Here is a 24,915-nt window from a genome sequence, read left to right as displayed (position 1 = left end):
TATATCACTAAATAAAATTAGAGGCGAAAAAAGAAATTAACACATCAATAATTCAAGTCACATCTCTACATAACAATAACCGATCGAGTTTGATTAAATCTTTATGAGGAAACTTACAAAGTGATAATATAGTCAAGTTCATAGAAATCCTTGAGAAAGGGCAATGGTGAGCCAAGTCATTTTTTTTTGCCCGAAAACAAAATAAATAACCATGCAATCGGTGATACGACTATGTGAAGAAGTCTACATCTATTGTAGTGGGCCGAATCCGACCAGGTAGCAGGCTATGTGCCATGGGCAGCCTATCATGTTGGGGCTCGTATGGGCCAGATGCACATACCGAATGCTTGGCCCAGTCTTCCCTTGCAGCCCATTTAGCAAGCCCAACGTGGAGCCCACTGGCCTGACCAAAGGGATTTATGATCGGCCCGCAATGACAACTGCGTGTGTTCGCCACATGCGCACGCAGCGTCGTGCATGATGTCACCTACCAGAAACGAATACAGGTGACTTCACGGGACTTCACGGGTTTCTTGCCTAGCACAGACTTACTTGGGGAGCAAGTATACTCACTGTATAAACCTAAGAGAGAAACCCTAAAGATGTACCTCATTTCTAAATATGAAATTCGATATACGGCCTCTCTTCTCTTACAATATCTAACTTTGGCATCGAAGTACTCTCCGGCTAACTAGTACTAACCGGTTTGCTGTTTTGTAGGCTTGCTTTAGGGAAGAAAAGAGCTACTTGAAGGACGAGATCAGACCCGTTGAGAATGAGAACTGAACGCATCACCTCACCACATATCAACGAGGGAACATGAATGTCTCTTTTGAAATTCTAAATGATATTTTACTAAAAATGAATTTAACAGGGCAAATTAGATTTTTTGAAAAAGGCTAAAATCTGGTTTAAAGCTTTGAGAAAGAAATGAGTTTAAATTCTTTCTACCTTAGGTTTAAACCCTAGGGTTTCTACCATCCATTGCAGGCCCTATCGTGCATTTTATTTTTTTCAATAATTTGAACCGTTCATCTTGTAGGGCCAACAAAATAATACTTTCTCGCTAAAAATCATGTTTATCGGATATTAATAAGTACATCAAGAATTAAATTTAAGTTTATAAAATACACGGTTATGGATAGTTAAACTTTAAACTTATTTACCATCAGATTTTATAAAACCAAAATTTAATTTTTTATATACCTATCCATGTCCAATAGGGCTAATTTTTTGTGAAGATATATTACTTTGCGAGCCTACAAAATGAACGACTCAAATTATTGTAATATATACATGTTAGGGCCCACAAATTGATGGTGGTAAAAAACGAGAGAAAGTAGAAGAGACCCAAAGGTAGAATGAGAGTTTTTTTCTGGAAAAAAGTTTGGTATGGAAAGGCTCCTTCGTGGGGTGCATTTAGAAAAGCTCCCAGAATATACTACGGAGTACTACTAAACACCACAGGAGCCTCGAGTCGAGATTCTATTTGGACTTCGTTGCTAGTTCAACCCAATCCCTCAGCGCCACGCGTCTAACACTCCCACTTAACCAAAAACCCCTCCCCAAAACCCTAGTCCTTCCTTCTTCAGTTCTTCCTCTCACTCATCAACAATCTCTCTCTCTCTCTCTCTCTCTCTCTCTCTCTCTCTCTGATGCTGATGCTGATGCTGATGTTGATATTCACCTGAAACTGAAAAGATGATGTCGCGCTTCTGTTCACTGGTGGTGGTTCTACTTCTCCAGTTAGTGATCAGTACGTTGTCGTCGCTCTTGGTGTCCGGTCCGCACATAGCTGATGTGAACATATTGTTGCCCCCGAGAATGACTCATCCTGTGGAGTACAGGCTCCAAGGAAGCGACGGTTGCTTCAGATGGTAACTACTCGTTTCCTGTGTTTTTTTTTTCCATCGTGATTTTGAGCTTATGTACTGATTTTTTCGTTCGAGTTTGATGAATGTAGTGTCTAGCTTAGAGTTAGTTAGGTTAGGTCAGGTTTACTAAGTAAACTAGAACTATTCCTCCTAGTAGAGGCGTGGCTTTCACCCAGTCTCGCGTGACACAGTTTAGCAAACAGACGCAACTCCGTTTTGAAAAGAATGAAATATGCATGGTACTAGTAGTTGTTGGCAGAGCTGCAAACGATTCAGCTTCACCAAGCTGTTTGCGAGCAGCTCGTTATGAGCTCGGCCGAGCTCGAGTTAGTTTTAAATTGGCTTGTTTATAAAAGCTAGCTGAACTTGAGTTTTAATCTCCTTTAGTAAAGGGCCGAGCTCGAGTTATAACTTGGCTTATTTATAAAAGCTAGCTGAGCTTGAGTCTTAAGCCCGTCTAGTAAAAGGCCGAGCTCGAGTTAGTTGTAATTTGGCTTGTTTATAAAAGCTGATTTCATTTGAAAAGGTTCGGCTCTTTTATAGAGGCTTGTTTTGTAAATGAAACACCTCAATATTAAATGAGCTGAGCTTGATTTTTTGGGCTCGATCGAGCTCGAGCCATACTAGTTTTGAATGAGTTGAGCCCAACACTTCAAAGCTAGGCTTGGCTCGTTTGCAACCTGAGTCATTGGGCACTTGAAGTTGTTTAGGCTCGTATGTAATCTTTGCACATGGTGGACACACATAATTGTTCTGTATTTGGTGGTAATTTTTGGAGGAAGTCTTCTTGGGGAAAGGCCCAAATGATTGGGAATCAGCTAAAGAAGCTGAGGTATCCCTTGAGGACTGTTGGGAGAGTTGAGTGGGTGATTGGATGGATGGATGGAATTCTTGGGCCCTTGGAAGCGGAGGTCTGGTGTTTAGGAGATGGGGGGATTGGTAGAATTTCATTTTCTAGACTTCCGGTGGGCCTTTTTTGCTTTTTAGTTCTCTTTGGAAGAGGAGGCCCGGAAGCTGTTGCATGAGGAGGTATGGGAATTCGAAAGGAAGCCACTATTTTTGGTTGGCGGGGTGCACTTGTGGATGGTGGCCTAGTTATTCATTATCAAGATTAAAAAAAAAAAAATTGAACAAGGCATCTAAGACTGTAATATGTGAATGTAACGTATGAATCTGTGGTGTTACAAGGCATAAACGAGGCATCTGAGAGCATTTATGCACGTGACCCGTAGTGTTAAAGATTTTACCTTCCCCACGTTTTCCATCTTGTTAGGGACCAATTACTCCTCTCTATGGTACCTAGACCAGTTGATTTTGAGTGATTTTTGTTTCTGCTGTTTTATTATTACATGTTATTTCTGTTGTTTCTAGTTTGTTGTAATAATGTTAAATGGACCTTTACACTTATATCCTTGGCAGGTCTTGGGATCATCATGATATTTTATCTGTTCTCCCTGAATACAATGTAAGTAGTCATTGCACAACTAGTGCGCGGTTGAGGTCAATTGCTCCATTCACTGGTCGAAAGGAGACTGCTGTTTATGCAACTGATGTAAATACTGGGATGGTAATTCGTTGCAAAGTTTATATTGACAACTTCTCCAGGATCCAGATATTTCACAACTCCATCAAGCTTGACCTAGATGGGCTTTCTACTCTGCGTGTCCGGGCCTTTGACAATGAAGGTAATGGTATATGCTGAATTTTCTGTTGGAATTTTAAAATTTGTAATTTATTTGATTTATTGGGGTTGGCGGTTCGGAACAACGACCGTGAGTAAGTGGACAGAGTTGGAGGAGTTAAGGGGTTGGATCACACGTTTGTTAGAGACAGAGATCTGAATCATGAGATAGTAAAAGGAAAAGGATGGAATCCATGCCTAAGTGCTGTTGGAGATGGGTGCACCACGTTTTGCCTGTAAATGATTTACTAATTGGTAGATTTTCTTTTGGAGCTTCCCGTTCATCTCCTTCTATTTTTATTTTGATTACTTTTTGTCACCTCTAGATGCTTTTGAGTTATGCTTGACGAAACTCTATCGATATTCCTACTGCTGTCTATTCTTATTGACTTTGTATATGTAATATTATACTTTAGATTTCTTGACCTCTGTGCAGACAATGTATTTTCGTCGTTAGTGGGCTTACAGTTTATGTGGGAACTGAAGCCTGAGGCAAATGGATTGTCTCATCACCTTGTTCATGTTCCTCTGAAGGACTCTCCCCTGAGTGACTGTGGTGGGTTATGTGGTGGCCTAGATATCCAAATACGTCTTGAAGACAGTGTAAGTTTGCTGCTGGTTTATCTTACATGTGATTGCAGTAAGTGGGTGGATGATGTCCATACTGAGTGCTCTTTTCACGTTACAGGGCGTTTTCTCGGATTTATACGTCATTAAAGGAACTGGAATTGGTCGTGAGAATGTTTCTGTTCAGTTGCATGAGCCACATTTTGAACAGATGCAGGACAAGATTGTTCTAACTGTAGCAGAAGCCATGTCTCTTGATCCTCCCTCACCTGTTTTTGTCCTTATTGGTGCTACCGTTCGTTATTGCCTCAAAGTTATGCGTGGGAATATTCCTCAAGGTTTTCACTATGAATCTTGTTAAAATTTTAATCAGCAAAATTTCTGGTTATTGCCATCAATTGTGAAGTTTGAGAACAATTATTAAAATTTCAATCAGCAAAGAGGCGGTATCCTGGACATTCATTTGTATATCCTATAGTATTCTCTTCGGTGTCAACAATTACTGAAGGCTTTACTTTTGAAGTTGGTCAGCACAATCCCCTTACACATAGACACTACGCTTTTTAAGTTGTAACTTCCTTTTTCGTTGAAAATTGAAAGGGGACATGTGGTTAGGACGACTTTTAATTCCTCCCCCCCTTTTCAGAAACTTTACAATTCCTTTTCCTTTTATTTGTGGACATTATGTCACAGGCGATGCCTGTAACCAGAGGAATTACTGAATGTGGGGAGTGCATGGGGGAGGCAATGAGAAAGAAATATTGGTGGGTTGGATAGTGATCGCTATATTTACCGTTTGGGAACGGAAGTGTTCCATGTTTCGGAACGTTCGTATTGGTACACAATTCGCTAGGGCAGTAACGTTCCCTGGTAACATAGACTACAACACAGAGAATGCCTGTGGTTGTAGTAGTTGGATATTGATGCGGAGTTTGGTAGATATGGTTGTGGTAAGAATCGTCAAGGCGTTTTATTCTAGCTTTAGGATGTTTAGTTTGGTGGCTAGTGGCTACTAAGGTTGGTCTTGGCTTGCTGATAGAAAAAGGGTTCGTCTCGGCTTGGCAATTGCAGACATTGCAAATTTTCGAGGGGAAAACGGATAAAACTACGTGGTCATGTTCTTGCAACTGTTGAGATACCTGGATGGAACGAGAGGGTGGAATATGCGAAGAAAAGTGTCCACCAATTGCTAAGATTTGGAACAAACTGCATAATTTTGGCTCCTACTGGAGATTCTATTTCTTATGGCCTTAAAGCATGCCCTTTCTTTTGTCTGTGGAGATTGGCACTGAGACTTCTGTTAGATGTATTTTGGTGCTTCCTACTACGAGGGATGGCTACTGGCAGATATAGTCAATATGAATTCAAATGTTGGCAAAGGGGGCCAACTTGGTATATATTAGACTCATTTTTGGAGATTGTGGTGGCAGTGTAATCTGGATTTTCTCCTTTTTGGATTACACAAGAGTTCCCTTATGTTTGGTGGAAGGTGACTCCTCAACCTTATTGGTGCGTGAGTCCGGGAGCTAGGGCAGCTGTGGATGTCATGGTTTCATGAAGGAAGTGTTGGTTGTTGTTCCCCTATTGTTTGGTTCAAGTTTTATTAGATAGGTCATAGGCAGTTGGCTGACCATTTTTAGCTCGATGGATACATTCTTCTTCTCCTTGCCAGGAAATTTCAAGCTGCAGTTCTCCCTTTTTTCAGCTTAGGTTTGGCAATCAAAATCTGGTTGTGAAAACTAATAAATAGAGCTAGGCCTGGTGGGGTGACTAGAATATCGAGCTTTTTCCCAAGGCTAAAGTTGTATTCATGCATTTTTGTCGCATGCTTTCTGGATGATCTACTCTAATGCTGTTCATTAAGTTCAAATAATCTTATTTCATTTCCCACGGATATGTGCAGGGATTACTTTGCCATCTCCTTTCCACAGATGGTCTGTTTTGAACTCTTCGGTAGCTCAGGTGGATACAATGATGGGTGTAGCTCTGTCTCTGAGCTTAGGGATTACATCTGTCATTGTTGAGGACACCAGGGTTGCTGGTCACCATCAAATATCATCTCTCCATGTGGTTCTACCAGACACTTTACGTTTATACTTGTGTTCTCTGTCTCAATCCGGTGAACCAGTGGATGAAATAAACCCTATTTCATCAGTGTCACGTTGGTTTGTGGTTTGTGGCAGAAACTATCTCATTTTTATGAAGGTTTTCTCACGAGGGCCCGATGGACAAGAAATCTATCTAACGGAGGTAACCTGTGCATATTTGCTTCTTTTACCTTTTCAAATGCTATATATGTTGTTCTCCCTGTGTATCTCACGTGGTTTGCATGTGCCCACCATGGAATTACTATGGCTGCGTTTAGTAGCAAGTATTAAATCAACTAGTTTTTGCCGAATCACGGTGTACATGTTTTATCCTTATTCTAGGGCTGGAGACACCAGCTATACAAGGAAATAAGCAATTGGCTATCACAGTTAATCACATTTAACAAGGGCATATTTATTCTTTATTAAATAAAGGGCATACTTGTAATTCTGATTCATGTGTTTCGTGCATATTATCTACGAGTTTTCTTATTTGACAGTGAAGAAACGCACTGGTCCTAACATTCATTGAAGTATGATCACAGATAGAATAAAAAAGAACCAGATAAACTACTGGTTTGTTAGTATCATTTCTTATGGGGAGTTGAAGTAATTTTAATTGAATAGTTCCTTCGGTAACTACCTGTTGAGTTTGCTAACTTTTGAATTTCAGAGGTTCTTTTGGACGCTTCATTTTTTTCAGAACTTTTGTAGTATTACTTTCAAGTTATATCTAATTGATCTGAAAGAATACACATTCTTTGAGTCTTGTGAAGGATTTGATTATTCAAAGATAGACTTGCACAGTACAAAGATATGTCCAAGGCCTTCTGAAAGAAAACAACGAGTCTCTTATATTGTGTGGGCAATTGTCCTCTAAAACACTTACCCATATATTTGTTATCTTTCTTAGTGTGGTTAACTTATTTATGAAAATTCATTCAATGCTGTGGTTCTTTTTGTTGTTTTATCAATTATGTTTTCCTTGTTTTGTTGGTTTTCTTTAACTTAGAGACTTGCTTTCTTTGCAGAGTGATGATGTTAAGTTACATGAGGATCAACCCGGTTACTGGAACACCCTCCCGGTATCTCATGATATTGCAGTCAACCAAGGGTTGTCTAATTCCAGAATCCTAAAAGCAACTTCTTATGGATTAGGAAAACTAACGGCAACTTTGACTTATAGTACAGGGGATGATGAAACAAAGGAGGTGATTGAATTCGTATCTTACCTTTTCCAGTATAATTTCTATACTCCATGTTAATCACAATTCACAATTCTGTTGTCTTGAGTGGTGACTGCTTTACAATCAGGTATACTCCTAAACATTGGCTCTCTGTACTCATGGTATTTTGACTATTTTCATTCAGGTCCTCAAGGTTGTCCAAGAAATCATGGTCTGTGATCAAGTAAAATTCAGCATTGACAGTACAAAGGTTGTAACTCAAAGTATTCTCCTTCCATGGGCCCCCAGTGTCTATCAGGAGTTGGATCTAAAGGCAACAGGAGGTAGTAGGCATCTAAAGACTTCTGTTCTAACTTGGGTTCTCATGTTAGTTGTAAGGTGTTACTTCCATTACTCACATAAATTCAATGGTGCTGAACCTTATAGGATGTGCAAAAGCGTCCAGCGACTATAAATGGTTTTCTTCAGACATGACCACTGTGTCAGTTTCTGCTCACGGGGTTGTGCAGGCAAAGAGGCCTGGGAAAGCTACTATCAAAGTGGTATCCATTTTCGATCCAATCAATTACGACGAGGTAATGAGTAATGGAGTATAGTTGAAGTATAATTGTTTGCTCGTGTTTCTTTTGCATCCAAGGGCTCCTCTAAACTGGTGCACGTTTAGGGCTTGAAAGTAATATACTAGAAATTGTGAATTTCTGGTGTTTGACATGTTTAACATAATATGCTTCTTCAAATGGCTTCTGATTTCTTCATCACCGCGTTCCCTCCTTTTTTTTTGTTCATGATTCTGTTATATGTATAGGTGGTCATTGAAGTTTCCATCCCTTCTTCTATCGTTGTGTTGCCGAACTTTCCAGTGGAGACTGTAGTGGGATCACATCTTCAAGCTGCTGTGACAATGAAAGCATCAAATGGTGATTGTTGTGCTTCAGATATTTTGGAACATTACATACGTTGCAACTCTAAATATTTCCCGTTGTGGGTGGCTTGGTGATGCAGGTGCCTACTTCCATAGATGTGATGCTTTTAGTTCCTCCATAAAGTGGAAAGCTGGAAGTGAGTCTTTCGCAATTGTCAATGTGGCTGGGGAGCCATTTGTCTTCGACATGCTAGCTGGTCCTCCATGTTCGTGGACCTATGTCTATGCTTCTAGTTCTGGCCAAACTCTGCTGCAAGCAACACTGTCTAAAGATTATCAACTCTTTGATCATTCTTATAGTGGACCTATCATTCTAAAAGCCTCATCGCGTATTGCAGCATATAGACCACTTATCTTGCACCAGGCAAGTGATGGAAACCAATTTGGTGGTTATTGGTTTAATTTGGCTCGAGCTGAAACCAATAATGAGCTAGAAAATTTGGATGAGTTGTATCTTGCCCCTGACACAAGTTTGGATGTTATGCTTCGTGGAGGACCGGAACGATGGGGCCATGGTGTTGATTTCTTTAAAACTGTAGAAACTTTGGATGATGAAGATACTCTTCGTAAAGATGGAGTTATTAATGTCAATCAAATATCTAGCAGCTATGTGAATTCTTACAGAATTTCATGCCAAAAACTTGGAACCTTTGTAAGTTTTTTCTTTTACCTGGCTTTCGTGGTCTTGTACAGTGATATACTATTCTACTTATTCAGGACAATCATGAAATCAATCTTTTCCTTTTGTTTTGAACTTGAAATATCACAGAGACTCGTTTTCAAACGTGGAAACTTGGTTGGGGATGACCACCCTCTGCCTGCTGTAGCAGAAGTGGGACTGTTGCTTAGATGCACTCTTCCCTCCACCATTGTGCTAATAGCTGATGAACCAGGTACAAGGACAATAACCTTGTCAATCTGGATGCAGGCACATTCCTTTCTTCTTGCCACCTCTGAAATTGTTGATATGTTTATCTTACTTTACTTTGAAGGAAACAGTTTTTTTTGAATTGACTATTTGTTGGAAACAGTTCTCTTCTGTGAATAACATTATGCCATTCTCTTAGTGAATACACCCAATGTCATTCGGAGTGCAACACAAGCTGACCGTAGTCCAGAGCGAATGCGTGCCACTCCTATCACTGTAGCAAATGGACGCACTATTCGATTGTCTTCAGTTGGTATAAGTAACTCAGGAAAAGCTTTTGGAAACTCATCTTCTCTTGACTTAAGGTGGGAACTCAGCAATTGTGATGGTTTGGCAACTTGGGATGATGCCTATGATATACCAACATCTGAATCCGGCTGGGAAAGGTTTTTGATCTTGCAGAATGCATCAGGATTGGTACGTACTGGACTTTGTTATCTTCAAATTTATGGCATTATTCCGTTTGGCCAGATTTTATTTTATTTTTTTGGTTTTCTCTTTGTATTTTTTCCTTATTGGGCCTTAAGTATCTTAATCTCCTTGATTTAATCACTCAAAGACAATACTATGGATTTTGACAATCTTATTCTTAAGTATGCCTTACTATTGGTATTTGGTAACACAAGTGCTAGGCAGCTGCTACTAGATTACAGTATATGACTAATCTTGTATCAATGTATGCAACTGGTATGTTTATGCCCTAGTCTGTTGTTTAATATACACATGTTTTTACTCAGATTTACCAGACAAGGGATGTATACGGGCCTGGATTTCAAATTTGATAGGATCACCTGAAACAAATCCTTTTTTTTTTTTTTTTGGTTACTCACCTAAAACAAATCTTATTATGCCCAAGACAGAAAAACTTTTCATATTTCGCTTTTTTCTCTGTGGTTTTCCAGACAATCTGGAGGGAACGTGATACTTGGTTTTGAGATACCTATCTGTGCTTGGAAGAAGCTTTGCTCTATTCTCTGTTCTTTGGATGAGAGAGGACTGTCCTCTCTCTGTTTTGTCTGTTTGGAGTTGGGTGGTGACTTGTACTGGCCCATAGATGTAGTTACTTAATGGTGATCCATATTCCATATTAATGTTGTGACTTGTACAGTTGTACTTGTATGTGCCATGAATAGAAACAAAAGGATGTAAAGTCTAAATATTTTTTTGAAGTTCTGAAAATTGCACAATTTTGTTTTGACCTTTTCAGAAAGATTGTGTTCAACTGGTTCTGTCACGTGCTTTCTTGACATTGGATCTGAGCTCAAAAGTTGATTATTATCCTTCAGTGTTTTAGGGTTAATAAGATTATTTTGTACTTATCAAAGTAAATTTTGACTTCTCAGTGCATTGTTCGTGCGACCGTTATAGGTTTCTCTGGTAGTGTGGGTGGTGGTGGTTCTAAAATACCATTTGAAAGCTTGGCGAGTGATCTTACAGATGCTTTACGTTTACAGGTATTTTATTTGTTATTCAACTTCTCTCCAGGTTCCTGGGACCTATTTGGTTGGTCTTAATAGGATGAATTTTTGGAACTTAGCAAACAAAAACATGACATGTTTCCCTAGTTTTCCGTATTCCCTGGAGGATATTGAATGCTAGTGCAGCAATGGATGCATATCGCTCTTGATAGTGGGTTATTTAAAATAATTGTTGCCCTTATATTACCAGAAACAAACTCCTAATCACATTTTGAGTTATGGTTTATTTTACTTGTCTTTTCTTTTGGTTCTAGTTTTCTGCTCATACATCTGTTAATTATGCAGCTAGTGTCTACACTTAGAGTCGATCCAGAGTTCAGTCTATTATTCTTCAGTACAGATGCTCGGGTAAACTTTGATGCTATCCTGCGTTAATTTTTTTCTGACCCTTTTTACATCAATTGGAATGATGGACTTCTTAGCTGTCATAATTTTTTCCCTCTCATGTGAAATGCTATTATCCATCTCTCTCTCTTCCAGCTGAATCTCACAATTACTGGAGGGAGCTGTTTTTTGGATGCTGTGGTGAATAATTCTCAAGTTGTAGAAGTGATTCAGAAGCCATCAGGTTTACACTGCTCACAGTTGGTGCTGGCTCCTAAAGAGTTGGGATCTGCACTTGTTACAGTAAAAGACATTGGACTTTCACCTCCAGTTGCTGCTGCTTCTGTGGTAATCTTCCAAGCTTTTTTTGCATGATTTGTTTGCCCATTAGAACCTTTTTTCAATGATATTGGACTTTCACCTCCAGTTGCTGCTGCTTCTGTGGTAATCTATGAATTTGTCTTGCTTTCTTTGCATGATTTGTTTGCCCATTAGAACCTTTTTTTCCCTTGTAGTTTTGCTTGTCTCTTGCAGATTTTTGGATTTTAATTTCTAGTATATATACATACGAAAGAGAAAGGAGTAAAGGACTGTCAGTTTAGTTTTCACACTATCCCCAAACTTGATAAATTTCAGCATTACAGTAAATTATCCGAAGGTTGATTCTAAAATGCCTAAGTATTACTAATCGTATGGCTAAATGGTATTGCCACTATCTGAGTGAACTTGCCTGATTTTGTATTAGCAGTGGTCCAGTACAATCTTCCAAACCTAGCAGGATAATGAATGTAAATGTTTCTAGACCTTTAATTTTACAACATTATGTGTCTCCGTTTTTGTTTTGGGCATCAGGTGACGAAGGGTACTAATTTTTTATTTTATCATTAGTTTACTTTTTTAGGGCTTACAGGCCTTCCATAGCACAATGCCTTCTTGACCGTGGTAGGAAGCCATGCTTTCTTGACTGTCGTCAGATATGCCAACATGACCATTTCCTTTCAAGTACAAGTAAATGTTATTCACTTATCATTCTCCAATATCAACTGTTCCTTCCCTAGACTTGGTTGATTGCATAATTTCTTCCAAGGAACTTGGCAAAAAGAAAAACAAACTTTTTAAACATCTTTGACTAAAGCTGTGTTTGGTAATTTACTTTCATCTTGCTTGTTAATAATTATGATACTAACCAAGGGGGTTCCATCTTGCTTACTTCCAATGTACTGTCTATGTAATCAAAGTAGAGCATTGAGAGATTGAGACTATATTCTTTAGAGTTTCTGATTCAGGAGGTAGAACACAGATTTGGCAAAGTCTTTCTTATTCTTGAAAATTGTCTCATATTACTAGTTAATGTTGAAAAACAAAAGCGAACCAGTATTAGATGATAACTGTAACGGAATTTGTGCTAACAGATAGTTGTCATGTGCCATTGGCAAATTAGGGCAGGGTAGCATATTACTGAATGCTCTAATAGATTTGGTGTAGGCATGGCATGGTCATTTTGCAACTTTGTCGTGTGAAACGGTTAATACTATCATGCCTCTGTGATTTTTTCACAGTTTTTTCCCTTTGTTTACAGGTTCAAGTTGCAGATGTAGATTGGATTAAAATTACATCCCCAGAGGAGTTAAGCCTTATGGTAAGCTAACTGGATGATTTTGTTTTGTGCTTTCCTGACTGTTGTTTGCTTACCAAGAGTTTTGCAGGAAGGAAGTCTTCAGTCCATTGATCTTTTGGCTGGCATTGATGATGGAAGTACTTTTGACCCCTCCCAGGTTTGAGTGCCCATACATTATCTTCAGGATATCTACTTTCTAGCTAATCTACTTTGTTGCTTGCATTTTTTTGAGAGGATTTTAATTCTCTTTTGTACTGGTTTGCCAGTCAATTGGAGCCCTCTTTTGTGGAGATTCTTGCCATTGTTTCATTTTTCTTTTATTTTAAAATGTCCTGACAATATTCTTTTTGCCAAATGAAAAGCTTTCACTCTCTAAAAACTGTACTTATTATCTTTGTTGCAGTACATTTACATGGGCATTCATGCCCACATTGACAATCCCATAGTAGAGCTTGTAAACAATGATGATTTCCCAAGTCCTCTTGATGGCTATGTGAAGGCACCAAGTTTCATTATCAGGGCCAGGCATATTGGGGTCACCACTCTTTATGTGAGTTCACAAGTTTTGCTTGTGTAAATGAATGTTAATTTCTCGATAAGATATTGTCAGCGTTAACATAAATCTGGGAATATAGATCAGTGCAAAACAGCATTCTGGACGAGAAATATTGAGCCAACCTATTAAGGTGGAAGTTTATGCACCACCAATACTGCATCCTAGTGACATTTTTCTGGCACCAGGTGCATCCTATGTGGTATGTTCCAGACTGTTTCCTCGTTTTTTTATCCTTCCCTCTTAAGGTACATCTTTAGACGAGCAGTAAGTGCTAAAAAGAGTATCAAAAACTTGCGTTCTGAACTAAAGCATTCTCTGAAAATGAACACTTTTCTTTGATACTTTCCATTTTCTTATTACATTGACACCTTGTTTTTCTCGCGTGTCTTCATACCGAAACTCTTAAATTTCTCCTTCATTCAGCTTACTGTAAGAGGAGGCCCAACAATTGGTGCCCATGTGGAGTATGCTAGTATGGACGATGGGACTGCAACAATTCACAAGTCTTCAGGACGACTTTCTGCAGTATCACCAGGAAACACAGTAAGATTTGATGTCTAGTGACTCTAGTTGAGACTTATATTGAATTAAATACATCACGTTGGACTTCTTCTATGAGGTTTCTTACATGAAGCATCCAAAATTGTTTGTAAGTATCTTGCAAGAGTGTCCTGGAATCAATACACGCTGACTACAGATTAAGGTGGCTACTAGTTTGTTTTCATATGGCTGGTTCTTGCTTAACCTATTTTTTCAGGAATTTTTGTTCTTTCATGCATGATTGCTTTCATGTTTACTTCACATGAATTGGCAGCAGTAAAAATTTTGGTTGTTGCCAAACAATGGGCACCTCCTCGAAGTTTAACTGAAGTAAATGATTTAATTTGGCATTTCGTTTAGCGGTAAGTTTTAAGAAACATGTCAAATTCATACCAACAAGAGAAGTTGACTACTAGGCCTGCAAGCTTGATACCGATACAATTGAAATGATTCAAATATTTTTGCGTCCTCCTGATTCCAGCCTTCTTAACCACTTGCCACTGCCATTTGTACTTTGGAAGGAAACAGTTTGGCTTTTGAGATTTGTGGTGTCGCATTTTTGATGATGTTGTTGCTTATTAATGCATTGTCTTCATGTTCAGACTGTAGTTGCGACATTGTATGGGAATGGAAATACTATGATTTGTCAGGCACACAGCCGAGTCAAAGTTGGGATCCCTTCTTCTGCATTACTAAATGTACAAAGCGACCATCTGGCTGTTGGTCGTGAGCTGCCAATATTTCCTTCTCTGTCCGAGGCAAGAACTTAGTGATAAGAAGAATATGAATATCTGTTTTGTATCATCATATTTCACCTATCGTTCATGTCCTTGTAAAATTTTGGCTAACCCTTGATATTTGCAGGGCAATTTGTTTTCCTTTTATGAGCTTTGCCGGGATTACAAGTGGACTATAGATGATGAAAAGGTCAGATTTTCGTCTTTTTCTATTTTGACTGCTTGTGATTCATTGACTTGTCATATACATCAAACATCCACCCATTTCCAATTTGCCACCGTGTAGGTATTGAGTTTCCAAGGAGCAGAGCACATGTATGATGACAAGTATGGAGCCCACATTGCTTTACTGAAGGAAACTATATCCACCAGCTATTTGGATGAGAATGACCTTGGTTTTGTTGAACTGTTATATGGAAGGTATGCTCAGTAATACTAGTCTGGTCTCATGTTCTGGTCCACCGTAATTCATGAAAAAATGTTGCACGGTCAACAAAATTCCTTAGAAATAGATTGAGCAATATTTTCATGGATTGGACTTTTTTCAGGGAACCAATGAAGCAAGTTCTCTTTCGTTATGGATCCATATAATTCACCATCAAGTTAAATGTTGAAGGCTTGTATACAAGGGGTGCCTTGTATACACAATATCATAAATACGTGAGACATTACTGAGAAGCTCTACAGAATACCTAAAATTTGATCAATGACAGATCAACTCTTACCCAGAACCACCTATACTGAGACATTACTAAGAAGCTCTACAGAATACCAAATATTCGTTCAATGACGGATCAACTCTTACCCAGAACCACATATACTGAGAATATGTGGCTTGGTTGGAGAGATAAGTTGGACTTATCATTTATTATGTTTACATCTTCTTTGAGTGATTTGTGTGCCGTAGGTAATATAATTGTTATTGTTATAGCCTGGAAGCAACTTCACCCTTTTCATTTTCTTTTCTCTTGTTACTGGAATTTGTTGCTACTTTCTTGGGTGATTTTTGTACCAGGCTCTTCTGACTAAAGGGGAGAACTTGGATAAATGAAAGGAAATTATTTCCTAGCTTTTATGGAGTTCATTTAGGGAGTCGTTGAATACTGAGGGCGTTTATTGGTTATTATTTTTCATGCACTATGTCTTAGAAATTCATCAATATGGTGAAGCTGGTTTTTTGAGTAGGTATCATAGTCGTGGTGGCTCTGGTGAAAATTGTGTCAGTTCTTGGTTACTATGAAGGAAGACTCAACTAACTAAATTAAGGTGGTACACATCTGAGTATAGTTGGAGTTCATGATATCTCCCAATATGAATGTCATGGGCGGTCTGGATATTGCATTTGCAATATCTTTAATCTACGTGTGGATGATATCATTTTGCATTTTGTGAATTTTGTGCAATAGTGGTTGTCTTTGTGCATATATTACCAAAGTTTAGGTCTGTCTCCAATCCTACCCGCCCACCCCTTTCGGTTGGGGATTATATTGTTACAGTTCTTCTTCTTGGTGGTTTGGTGCAATAGTGTTTGACTTTTGAAATTTCTCCCGAAGTAATTATGGATTCCTTGATTTTGAATGATGTTACAGCACTTGTACAAACTTGATCAGGATCATTAGTTTTCTGCTTCTATAGGGGCTTCTATTAGGGTGTTCATGTTATATCTAGAGTTACAATGTTTAATTGTGATTTCTGTTAGGTGAGATTCTGTATATTCGCTCAATTTGTTTCTCCTGTGCAGCTTAACCAAATTTCTTTGGCATCTACCTTCTTGCATGTTCATATTACTTAATCTCATAATGATTCCCTGGCAGATCTGCCGGCAGGACAGAAGTCGCAGTAACATTCTCTTGTGACTTTATCTCTTCTGGATCATTCTCACAATCAAGGTCTTATACTGCATCTGCATCTGTATGGGTGGTATCTGATCTTCCTCTTGCTCTTGGAGTCACGTGGATTCTTCCTCCTCGTTACACTTCGTCAAGTCTTTTGCCTTCTTCGTTGAGTTCTTATAGCCAATTCGATACTCGGAGTCGCAAAGGTCCAATATCCTATTCTTTGCTGAGGCAATATGGTGGAAAGAATGAAGAGGCTCAGAAAGATGCCATATCAATTGATGGAGATAAAATAAGAACAACGGAGAGTAATACCCTGGCATGCATTCAGGCAAACGATAGGACAACTGGAAGGGTTGAAGTTGCATCTTGCATTAGGGTTGCTGAGGTATAGATGTCTCATCTTGTTGCTGTATTGCATTGATGTAGGATATGAATCTTAATCCAACTGCTGTTTTGTATACTTCACCTGCTTATAAAGTTAGATTCGACCTTTCAATGCTTTAAAATATTTGAACTTTACTAATGGAGGATGAATTTAATTTCAAATGTTGGCTGAACACTCTTTAGTCGAGGGGTTTTGCGTTCGGGAAAGAGCTGCCATATATTGCCCATATGTTGTGACCATGTAAGACTGATTCTCCACTGTAAAATATTGGCTTGCTGTATTCAATCTGAAAAGTTCAGTTGGGATAGAACATTCTTTAGGAGCAATAGGTCCAGTGCAAAATTCCTGCCATCCTAAATGATGTGTTCAATTACAATTAGCATGAGCCAGTAGATATTAGATGATCCTGAGACTATCTGTGTGCATTTGGAGCATGAACTACATAAAACTAGTTATTTACTGCAGTTGCAAGTCACCTGGATCGATCCTTGTGCTTTTAAGGTTTTTTACTAGATTGATGTTGCCATATGTCTTTCATGTTTGGAACTTGAAAATGCACTGCTGCTTTATTGTGTGATCAGGTGTCTCAAATAAGAACACCCAAGGACTTTCACAGAATTGATCTTACTGTTGGTGCTGAACTTGATCTTGCAATTAGCTTTTATGATATCCTTGGTAAGTACCCTCCAATAACCTATTTTAGTTTATATCCCATAAGTCTGCATTATCCAGATGACATCTGATACATTTCTCTTGTCAATTTGCTTTGAAACAGGACTCCCTTTCCATGAGGCTTATGGTGTCGTTCCCTTCAATGCTGAAACTAACTATCGCGATATTGTCTCCATTAATGTAACGAGAAATGGCAATGGGAATATCCATCTTAAGGTTTGATGCTATTTATTAGATTATTTGACTCCTGCTGTTGTACAATTGAACCTCAATGCTACCCAGTGGGAACATCAGAAACCTTGCTGGTTCCCCCTTCTCCTTCTGTGTTTATGTTGTTATTGGTAGTAGTTTTTCATGTGGGCAGTTATATCTTCTTTACATACGTGTGGTGCACTTGGATAATAGGCTATGGTTTGTTTTTCACTATTTTCTTTGCCTGGCCATGGTATAACTCTCACTCCTGCACTCTTATCCCTGGTTGAAGGCAATGCGGCATGGAAGAGCTCTTGTGCAAGTATCATTCAGTAGTAATCCGCAGAAGTCAGATTACGTAATGGTAATGTCTGTCCCCTTCTGGCATTAGCTGTTATCTCTTCCTTTCACTGAATATTAGAAAGCCGAAGTTGTACCTACTTTTTAATTCTGTCATTCTGGAATTTATTTAAAACACTAGTTCAGTCATTTTACTTCAAAAGCCTTTTTCTATTCGCAGCACTATTCTTCTTCACATAAGAAGACACTTAATAAATGCTTGCAGACACCCATGGTGGTGCGACATTACCACCAGACACTAGATAAATTCTACTAGGATATTTTTGAGGACGATACAGTTGACTAAGTCAGGAAAGGCTTCGTTTCATAGTATGCTAGATGATACAAGCAACATTCAATTGAGGTCTACAATTTTAAATGAAAGCTGAATCGTGATCAGATAGGTATAGTGACTTGGTGCAATTCTAATTCAGAAGCTTCGCAGGAATTATCTTTGAATCACTCAATTCAGAGTTTCTAAGAAATTTTAGTTTGGGCTGCATGTGGGTTGCCATTTGAGCGTACTGTTACTACTTTTTGTGTGTTCCTATGAGCTCTGTGAGTTCAAAGTCCTTGATTTTCTTTTCATTTGAGTTTTGATTAAGCCCTTGAATAAGGATGTCTTTTCTAAAAATAGTTTTTTTGCTACTTTATTTTTACCCCTATGTTTCCTATTTAGTTTACTTTTCACTTCAGAATCACTGATAAGTTACCACTTCCTTCAGATTTCAATTGGTGCTCATTTATATCCCCGGAACCCAGTCCTTCGTCTAGGAAATCAACTCAACTTCAGTGTGGAAGGTTGGTTTACGACTAAAATTCAACTTTTTTTCTCTGTTGGTCAATGAACTTAACGGTTATTGTTTGACATAATCGGTGAATTGAACCTTTAAGTTTTGGACTGCTTCAAGAGCTTTTTTGCGTTGATTCTCTATTATTTGTGATAAATGTTTCTGACTTGCTATTTTCTTTCAATGTCATTCCCGTGGACGGATGTTAGAGTCTTTTCAGTACGAGGAGTTGCCCTTGAGTTTTAGTTACATAGCTATTTGATAGGTCTCTTGAGAATCTTGAAATCCAGAAATCTGCATAGAGTAATGGTCATTGTGTCATGGTGGAAAAGTAATTCATTTGGGGGATTGTTCATATGTGGAATAACTCGAGATGTTGGCGCATATTTTGGCTCAATCGAACTTGTAGGATTGAACATACAACTAAGTCATCAGAAATGTGCCATGTTTGGTTGCAAAAGACTAGAGCAGGAGAACATGGGAATCACTACGAGGAGGCCAAAGCTGTCACCTTATCCTTAGTGGGTACGAAAAGATAGATACATAAAAACAATCCCATAGGCCATCACCCATTGTAACTCTCCTATGAAATGAACCAGCAAATGGGATTCATGAAATCCTTTGTTCACCATAGAAATGAATAGGAGGAAGAAGAGTGAGCTCAAGAATATGTATGCTCATCTGAACAGCTCCATGTAGATATCTTTGTCTGAAATTGATGAATACAGTGTCATTTTTTTTGTTTCTGATGACAGTTGCAAGATCAGTTAATTGTTAGTTTCCACTTTCTTTTCTGTGGTAGGATTGAATGATCAAATGTTTGGCCGGTGGTTGAGTGCTAATGAAACTGTGATTTCTGTGGACACAATGTCTGGAAAAGCTGAAGCCATTGGGTACGGAACTACTCAAGGTATTGAGCACAAAACATATTCCCCATTGCTGTCCATGATCATCAAAGAGCTTCTTTAATGGAAGTCTTCTCCTTTCTCTTTAGAATGATTTTCTTATCTGAATGTAATGGTGCCAATCACCTTGTACGGAATTCATTTCCTTTGAACAGTAATTTTCGAAGGTTCAAGTTTGAAACTGCAAACAGCAGTTACCGTGTTGAGAGGGAATATTGTGGTTATTGATGCTCCAAGAGAGATGCTGACGAATGTTCCTTTCCCAGCAAAAGGATATTTCTTCCCTGTGAAATTCAGGTTTGTAAATTGGCCATATTGTCTGGATGACAACTTGAATTTAGGACGTCTTTGCGCACTGCTTGAAAGTTACTTATGTGATCATTTTCTTGCTGTCATTTTGTCTCAAACAGACTATGATTTGTAAAATTTCATCTTCAGATGACAATAAAGCCATTGTCAAGATTACTATTTTTATTTGAGCAAGTTCAAAGTTTCTGTTTTCACTTGGGTGGATGGTGCTTCTTGAAGATGCTTCAAGAAATTTCTGTGCCTAGACATTATTATATATGACTTGTGATGAAACTGGTTTAGCTGCGTAAGAGTTTGATTTCTTCTCTCTCATTCATGTATTCAGACCTGAGATTGAGTCAGCTAAAAATCACTCCATTTAGGTTAGAGTTGTTTTCAGGATTTTCTACTGAAATCAGTAATAATAGTATTTTTTTTTTCTGAAATACTCTCTCCGTCCCAAATTGCAGGTCTCTTTTTCCATTTTGGGATGTCCCAAAATGAATGTCCCATTTCTAAAAACATCCATCAAAACAGGGTCACTTTCCAGTTTTACCCTTAAAAAGTACTTTTTCATCTCAATTGGCATGTCCATTATCTTTTATTTTATTACGGTTTTCATGATTTTGAAAATTTGTATAATAAAACTAATTAATATCTATCAAACAAGATCCATATTACATATATTTTGAGTTTCATATAAAAAGTTAGACCCAAAAAATTGACTGGGACTCGGGGGCAAAACAGAAAAGACAATACAAAGTTTTCACATCCCTTAATAAGCTGGATTCCCCAAGAGGGACGAGCAATTTGGGACGGAGGGAGTAGCTTTCTCTCATTTATCTCATTCTAAAAGGGTGCTAAGATTACTTCTGTAGTATAAGTGCCTGATACTTATGGAAAGATCAAAGATGACACTGACAGATTGTCCACCTATGTCGTGTAACATCATACTTGCATAACTTCAGCTTCTTCCTATTGGTAAGATGAACCTAATGGTAAAGTTTTTGAAGAAAATACCTTCAGAAAATAAGACACACTTATGCCGATGGAACGTACTTAATTGAACTAGATAAACTGGACCGAATAACAGAGGCGCTCATGACCATCTTATATGATTTGATATGGTCAAACTCTGATACACACGTTTCACATATCCTCTCTGCTGCTTTTGTTGGATGTGACTTATTACACACACATTGGTGACATGTGAAGGCATTCCATCCCCAGTCTCTTAGATCCAGTATTAGCTGGGTGTGATGTGTAACGTTCTATGTTGGTATCTTTTTTTAGCCTGTTTGGCTTGCCTTCTAATTTTTCTTGAAACACTCAATGTCTCTGTATGCAAACCTTCTCATCTTTGCTTAGTTGGAGAAAACTTCATCTACAATGGTATTTGTTCATGGAATTTATCTGTTTGTTTCCTTGTTTAAGTGATGCTCCTGACCAGAAGTCTGAAGCTCCTCGAAATGGTGTTCAAGTCCTGTATGACTGTTGGGTGGACCCACCTTTTGTCGGGTTTGTCCCTATCTTCCTCTTTGCTCTTGTTTTCCGGCAAAACAACTACTCTATTTGTCCATATTTGTGGATTGTAGATATGCAAAGCCTTGGAAGGATCTTGACACCGGTGTATCTTATTGCCTCTTCTTCCCTTACACTCCTGAACATCTAGCACTTGCTATTCCCAAGTCAAAAGACATGAGACAGGATATATCTGTTTCTATCAATGTCTCATTAAGAGGAGCCAAAAATATTTCTGGATCTGCATCTGCTCTTTTTGTTGGAGGATTTTCTATATTAGAAGCGGACAAGGTGATAAAAAAAATTTCCCTTCTGTCTACTGTACTTGTTTACAAAATTATTTTCCATCCATATTAGCTCTTCCAACATTTATTCTAATTTGAGTTTTCGGGCATTTGTTTATCGACTAACATCTGAAGGATGAACCTTAGAGTTGAGTCCCTTCACACTGTAGGCAGGAGTTGAGAGGGTAATATAATGTGGGAACTGTTTGTTTTTTCAGAATTCCATGCAGTTAAATCTGACACCAGAATCTAACAGGAGTATCATAACCATTGTGGGTAATACAGGTATACATGTTTTTCTTCTTCAACTTTTCTTTTTGATGGTGCGAAAAAATTCATTTTAGAAGGATGAAAAGGTAATGATGGTGCCTCCATCCCTCCCTGGCATCCATTTTGATAATGTTTACAGGAATGTCGGGTGAAGTTTCCAAGCTGTTTGGTACAATGAAAAAAATGGCAGAAGAAGCTTTATTATGATAGTAGCCACGCTTTATACAAATAGTGCCAGTGGTTAGGAGAATTACGTGGTCCTCTCTGTAATGCTGTACCAACCAATGAATAACTTTTGGGTCTTCCCTGTTAAAAGCAAATATGATGAAGCTTTCATAAGTCTCCTTTATGGGGACTTATGAAAGCAAATTTATAAAATATTTGGAGGATAGCATGCTGAAGAGATATCAATGAACTTGTTCTGTGTTTTCTGACCTAGATGTGGAAGTCCACTGGCACAACCAGGATCAACTGATTATCAACCTCATCCATAGAGAAGATTTTGGGATTGGAGGGCGTGCACAATATGAGGTAAATAACATGCCTTGTTTTATAAGATGCTTGAAAGAGAAATCTGAAAACATGATGCTCGATATTGACATATGAAATGAGGGAATTTTCAAATTTATGTTAAACTAAACATCATTATCTTTCTTGTGTTGCTAATCCACATTCTTGTTGGTTTCTTCAGGTCAAAGTTCTTGGGGTCCAAAAGTTCGCAGATAAATTAATCCTCACGCTCCCAGCCAATGGTTTGCATTTTCTCCTAATACAAGACAGACAAAACTCCATTTTTACCATTTCACAGAAATACTTTCTGCGAATTTCAAATGACAGAGAGGCGTAGTGAGTGTATAACAAGTCTATTTTTTCAGGTCAACGAGAGGAAATTGATGTCAACTATGAACCAGGAGTGGGAGCAGCATCAGAAATGGCAACTAATTCTATCTTATGGGTGGGCATAATCGCATGCTTCATCCTTTTGATATTGACAGTGGTCATCTTCATTTGTTACCTGGACAGACCGGATAGATCTCGGCCATCGACCACACCAGTGCCCACGCCAACTGTTGTAGGTCCGGTTACACCTGATCGTGGTGCTGGTGGCGGTGGTGGTAGTCCTGTTGTTGCGAATGGACATTCTCCTCGGACACCTCAGCCTTACATTGAATACGTGAGGAGGACAATAGATGAAACTCCGTACTATAGACGAGATGGGAGGAGGAGGGTGGTTAATCCACAAAATACTTTCTAGTTTTTTTGCGGGGAAGTTTTTCTTTGTGCATTTTTCATGGCTGTAACACCATCAAACTGCTACAGAGAGGCCTTCCCTCTTGAGCAACCTGCCTTCCTACAAATTTTGTATGTATAGTTGTAGTTTAGTTTTTATCATTCATTTCAACGTGAGATTGCTCTCTCTCTCTCTCTCTCTCTCTCTCTCTCTCTCTCGGTACAGTAGAACTTTTCATGAATTCAAATGTCTGCATGTAATAATGAAATGTGGAGTTTAATTGCTTGAGAGAAAAGACTGACTCCGGAAAACTCATAATCCTACGTAATCGCATGCGTCAGCAAATGGAGTGACCGGGATTGTCCCAACATCCACGTGCCTACGTTGGATGGTGACGTCGGTGATAAAATCACTCTCACCGGCGTTTTCAACGTGCGGTTTTCTTCATCAAAGGAGTTAATTTTGCTTTTGCTGCCTAACGTATCCACGTTTTGTCTACATCATTAAATTATGTAAATAACAATTTTGTCCCCTCAACTTTTTCTTTGCAAACTATTTCGTTGAATCGTTACCATAATTTTACCTAAGATTGGACAAAATTGATTGCAATGTGGATAGTTGTTGTTTACATAGTTTAGGGGCGAATAAAAAAAAAATTTGTGGATAGTTTAGGGGATAAAAACAAATTTAACTCCAAACAAAAGGGAAAAAATAGCAAATATAGGGGAGTGATTTTGCCACTCTTTTTGTTAATGTCACTCCTTTTTGTGTCGTATTAGATGATTTATTTTGTAAGAGAAGGGGAGTGACATTAACAAAAAAGAGAGTGGCAAAATCAATTCTCCAAATATATCTTGGTTACTACTATTTCCTTTCCCTATTAGTGGTTTTGCTATTGTCAGTCAACTGGGCTGACGATAAGCACACTAGAAGACAAATAAAACACGTATTTCTGTGTATTTTTTATACTATTTAATACACATTCATATACGCACTATTGTCAGCCCATTTTAGAATTTCCCTAAAGAATTGGTGGTTAAGGCTTGGATTATAGTAGTATCAGACAGATTGGAAACCTTCAAGATGTTATTAACTCCATTGAGACTAGTGAGAAAACCTAGTTCTTAAAACATCAAAGAAAAGTACAATTTTGGAAGCTCTTTAAGTTAGCAATCTGGAATTAAGACAGTCTTGCTCATTTATTACTAAATATTTATTGTCCATTAGATAACTGTTTAGACTCCGCCTGCATTGCGCTTAGAATCTTACCGTCTACAAAGCTGGTCCTAAATCCTTATAAAATGAGGAGAGTTGAGTTGTGTATTACTCCCTCCGTTCCTAAATAAGTGTCCGGCGCGCAAAACTAGGCCTTCAAAAAGATGCATTTGTTTCATTAAAAAAATTAATTTTTTTCACAAATCAATAGATAGTAATGAGTTCTATTAGATTGTGAAAAAAAATTAAATTTTTTAATAAAAAATATGCATGTTTTGTAAAGCCTAGTTTTGCGCGCCGAACACTTATTTAGGGACGGAGGGAGTACGTAATTGTCACCCATCACGTAAAAGAACAGTTTGTGATTCTTATGAATTAAATCCGACTATTGGAAAAAAAATAAAGTCTACAACTATAAATACATTGAATCCGATTATTGAAAACATTGAATCCGATTATTGAAAAATAAATAAAGTCTACAACGA

At 38.3% G+C, this 24,915-nt stretch overlaps 1 protein-coding gene across 1 annotated transcript; it reads left to right on the top strand.

Moving 5' to 3' along the window:
• Positions 1-1,469: 1,469 nt before the first annotated feature.
• Positions 1,470-23,403, top strand: LOC131304795 (nuclear pore complex protein GP210). Its single transcript, XM_058332187.1, has 36 exons — positions 1,470-1,877; positions 3,294-3,559; positions 3,992-4,158; positions 4,244-4,460; positions 6,026-6,372; positions 7,241-7,420; positions 7,581-7,719; positions 7,823-7,971; positions 8,202-8,313; positions 8,399-8,970; positions 9,088-9,211; positions 9,386-9,663; positions 10,590-10,700; positions 11,010-11,072; positions 11,205-11,396; positions 12,628-12,687; positions 12,755-12,823; positions 13,070-13,216; positions 13,302-13,421; positions 13,646-13,765; positions 14,365-14,520; positions 14,627-14,689; positions 14,786-14,919; positions 16,314-16,722; positions 17,304-17,397; positions 17,498-17,610; positions 17,879-17,950; positions 18,651-18,726; positions 19,519-19,626; positions 19,777-19,918; positions 21,344-21,427; positions 21,505-21,721; positions 21,933-21,999; positions 22,424-22,515; positions 22,676-22,736; positions 22,860-23,403. Exons 1-36 carry the CDS (start codon positions 1,702-1,704, stop codon positions 23,237-23,239), a joined length of 5,877 nt encoding a protein of 1,958 aa, XP_058188170.1. The 5' UTR covers positions 1,470-1,701; the 3' UTR covers positions 23,240-23,403.
• Positions 23,404-24,915: the final 1,512 nt, after the last annotated feature.

Source organism: Rhododendron vialii, chromosome 10a (genome assembly GCF_030253575.1).
Source record: "Rhododendron vialii isolate Sample 1 chromosome 10a, ASM3025357v1".
In the NCBI taxonomy this organism is placed as follows: Eukaryota; Viridiplantae; Streptophyta; class Magnoliopsida; order Ericales; family Ericaceae; genus Rhododendron; species Rhododendron vialii.
Note: the sequence above shows the minus strand (reverse complement) of the source record. Positions and strands in the feature narration are given on the sequence as shown.

What these genes read in the sequence shown, in the direction of transcription:
- LOC131304795 (XM_058332187.1), top strand. Translation starts at nt 1,702, where the DNA reads ATGATGTCGCGCTTCTGTTCACTGGTGGTGGTTCTACTTCTCCAGTTA. An exon ending in GCGTGGGAATATTCCTCAAG is followed by an intron (nt 4,461 to 6,025) that starts GTTTTCACTATG and finishes GGATATGTGCAG; the next exon opens with GGATTACTTTGCCATCTCCT. An exon ending in TGCAGAATGCATCAGGATTG is followed by an intron (nt 9,664 to 10,589) that starts GTACGTACTGGA and finishes TTGACTTCTCAG; the next exon opens with TGCATTGTTCGTGCGACCGT.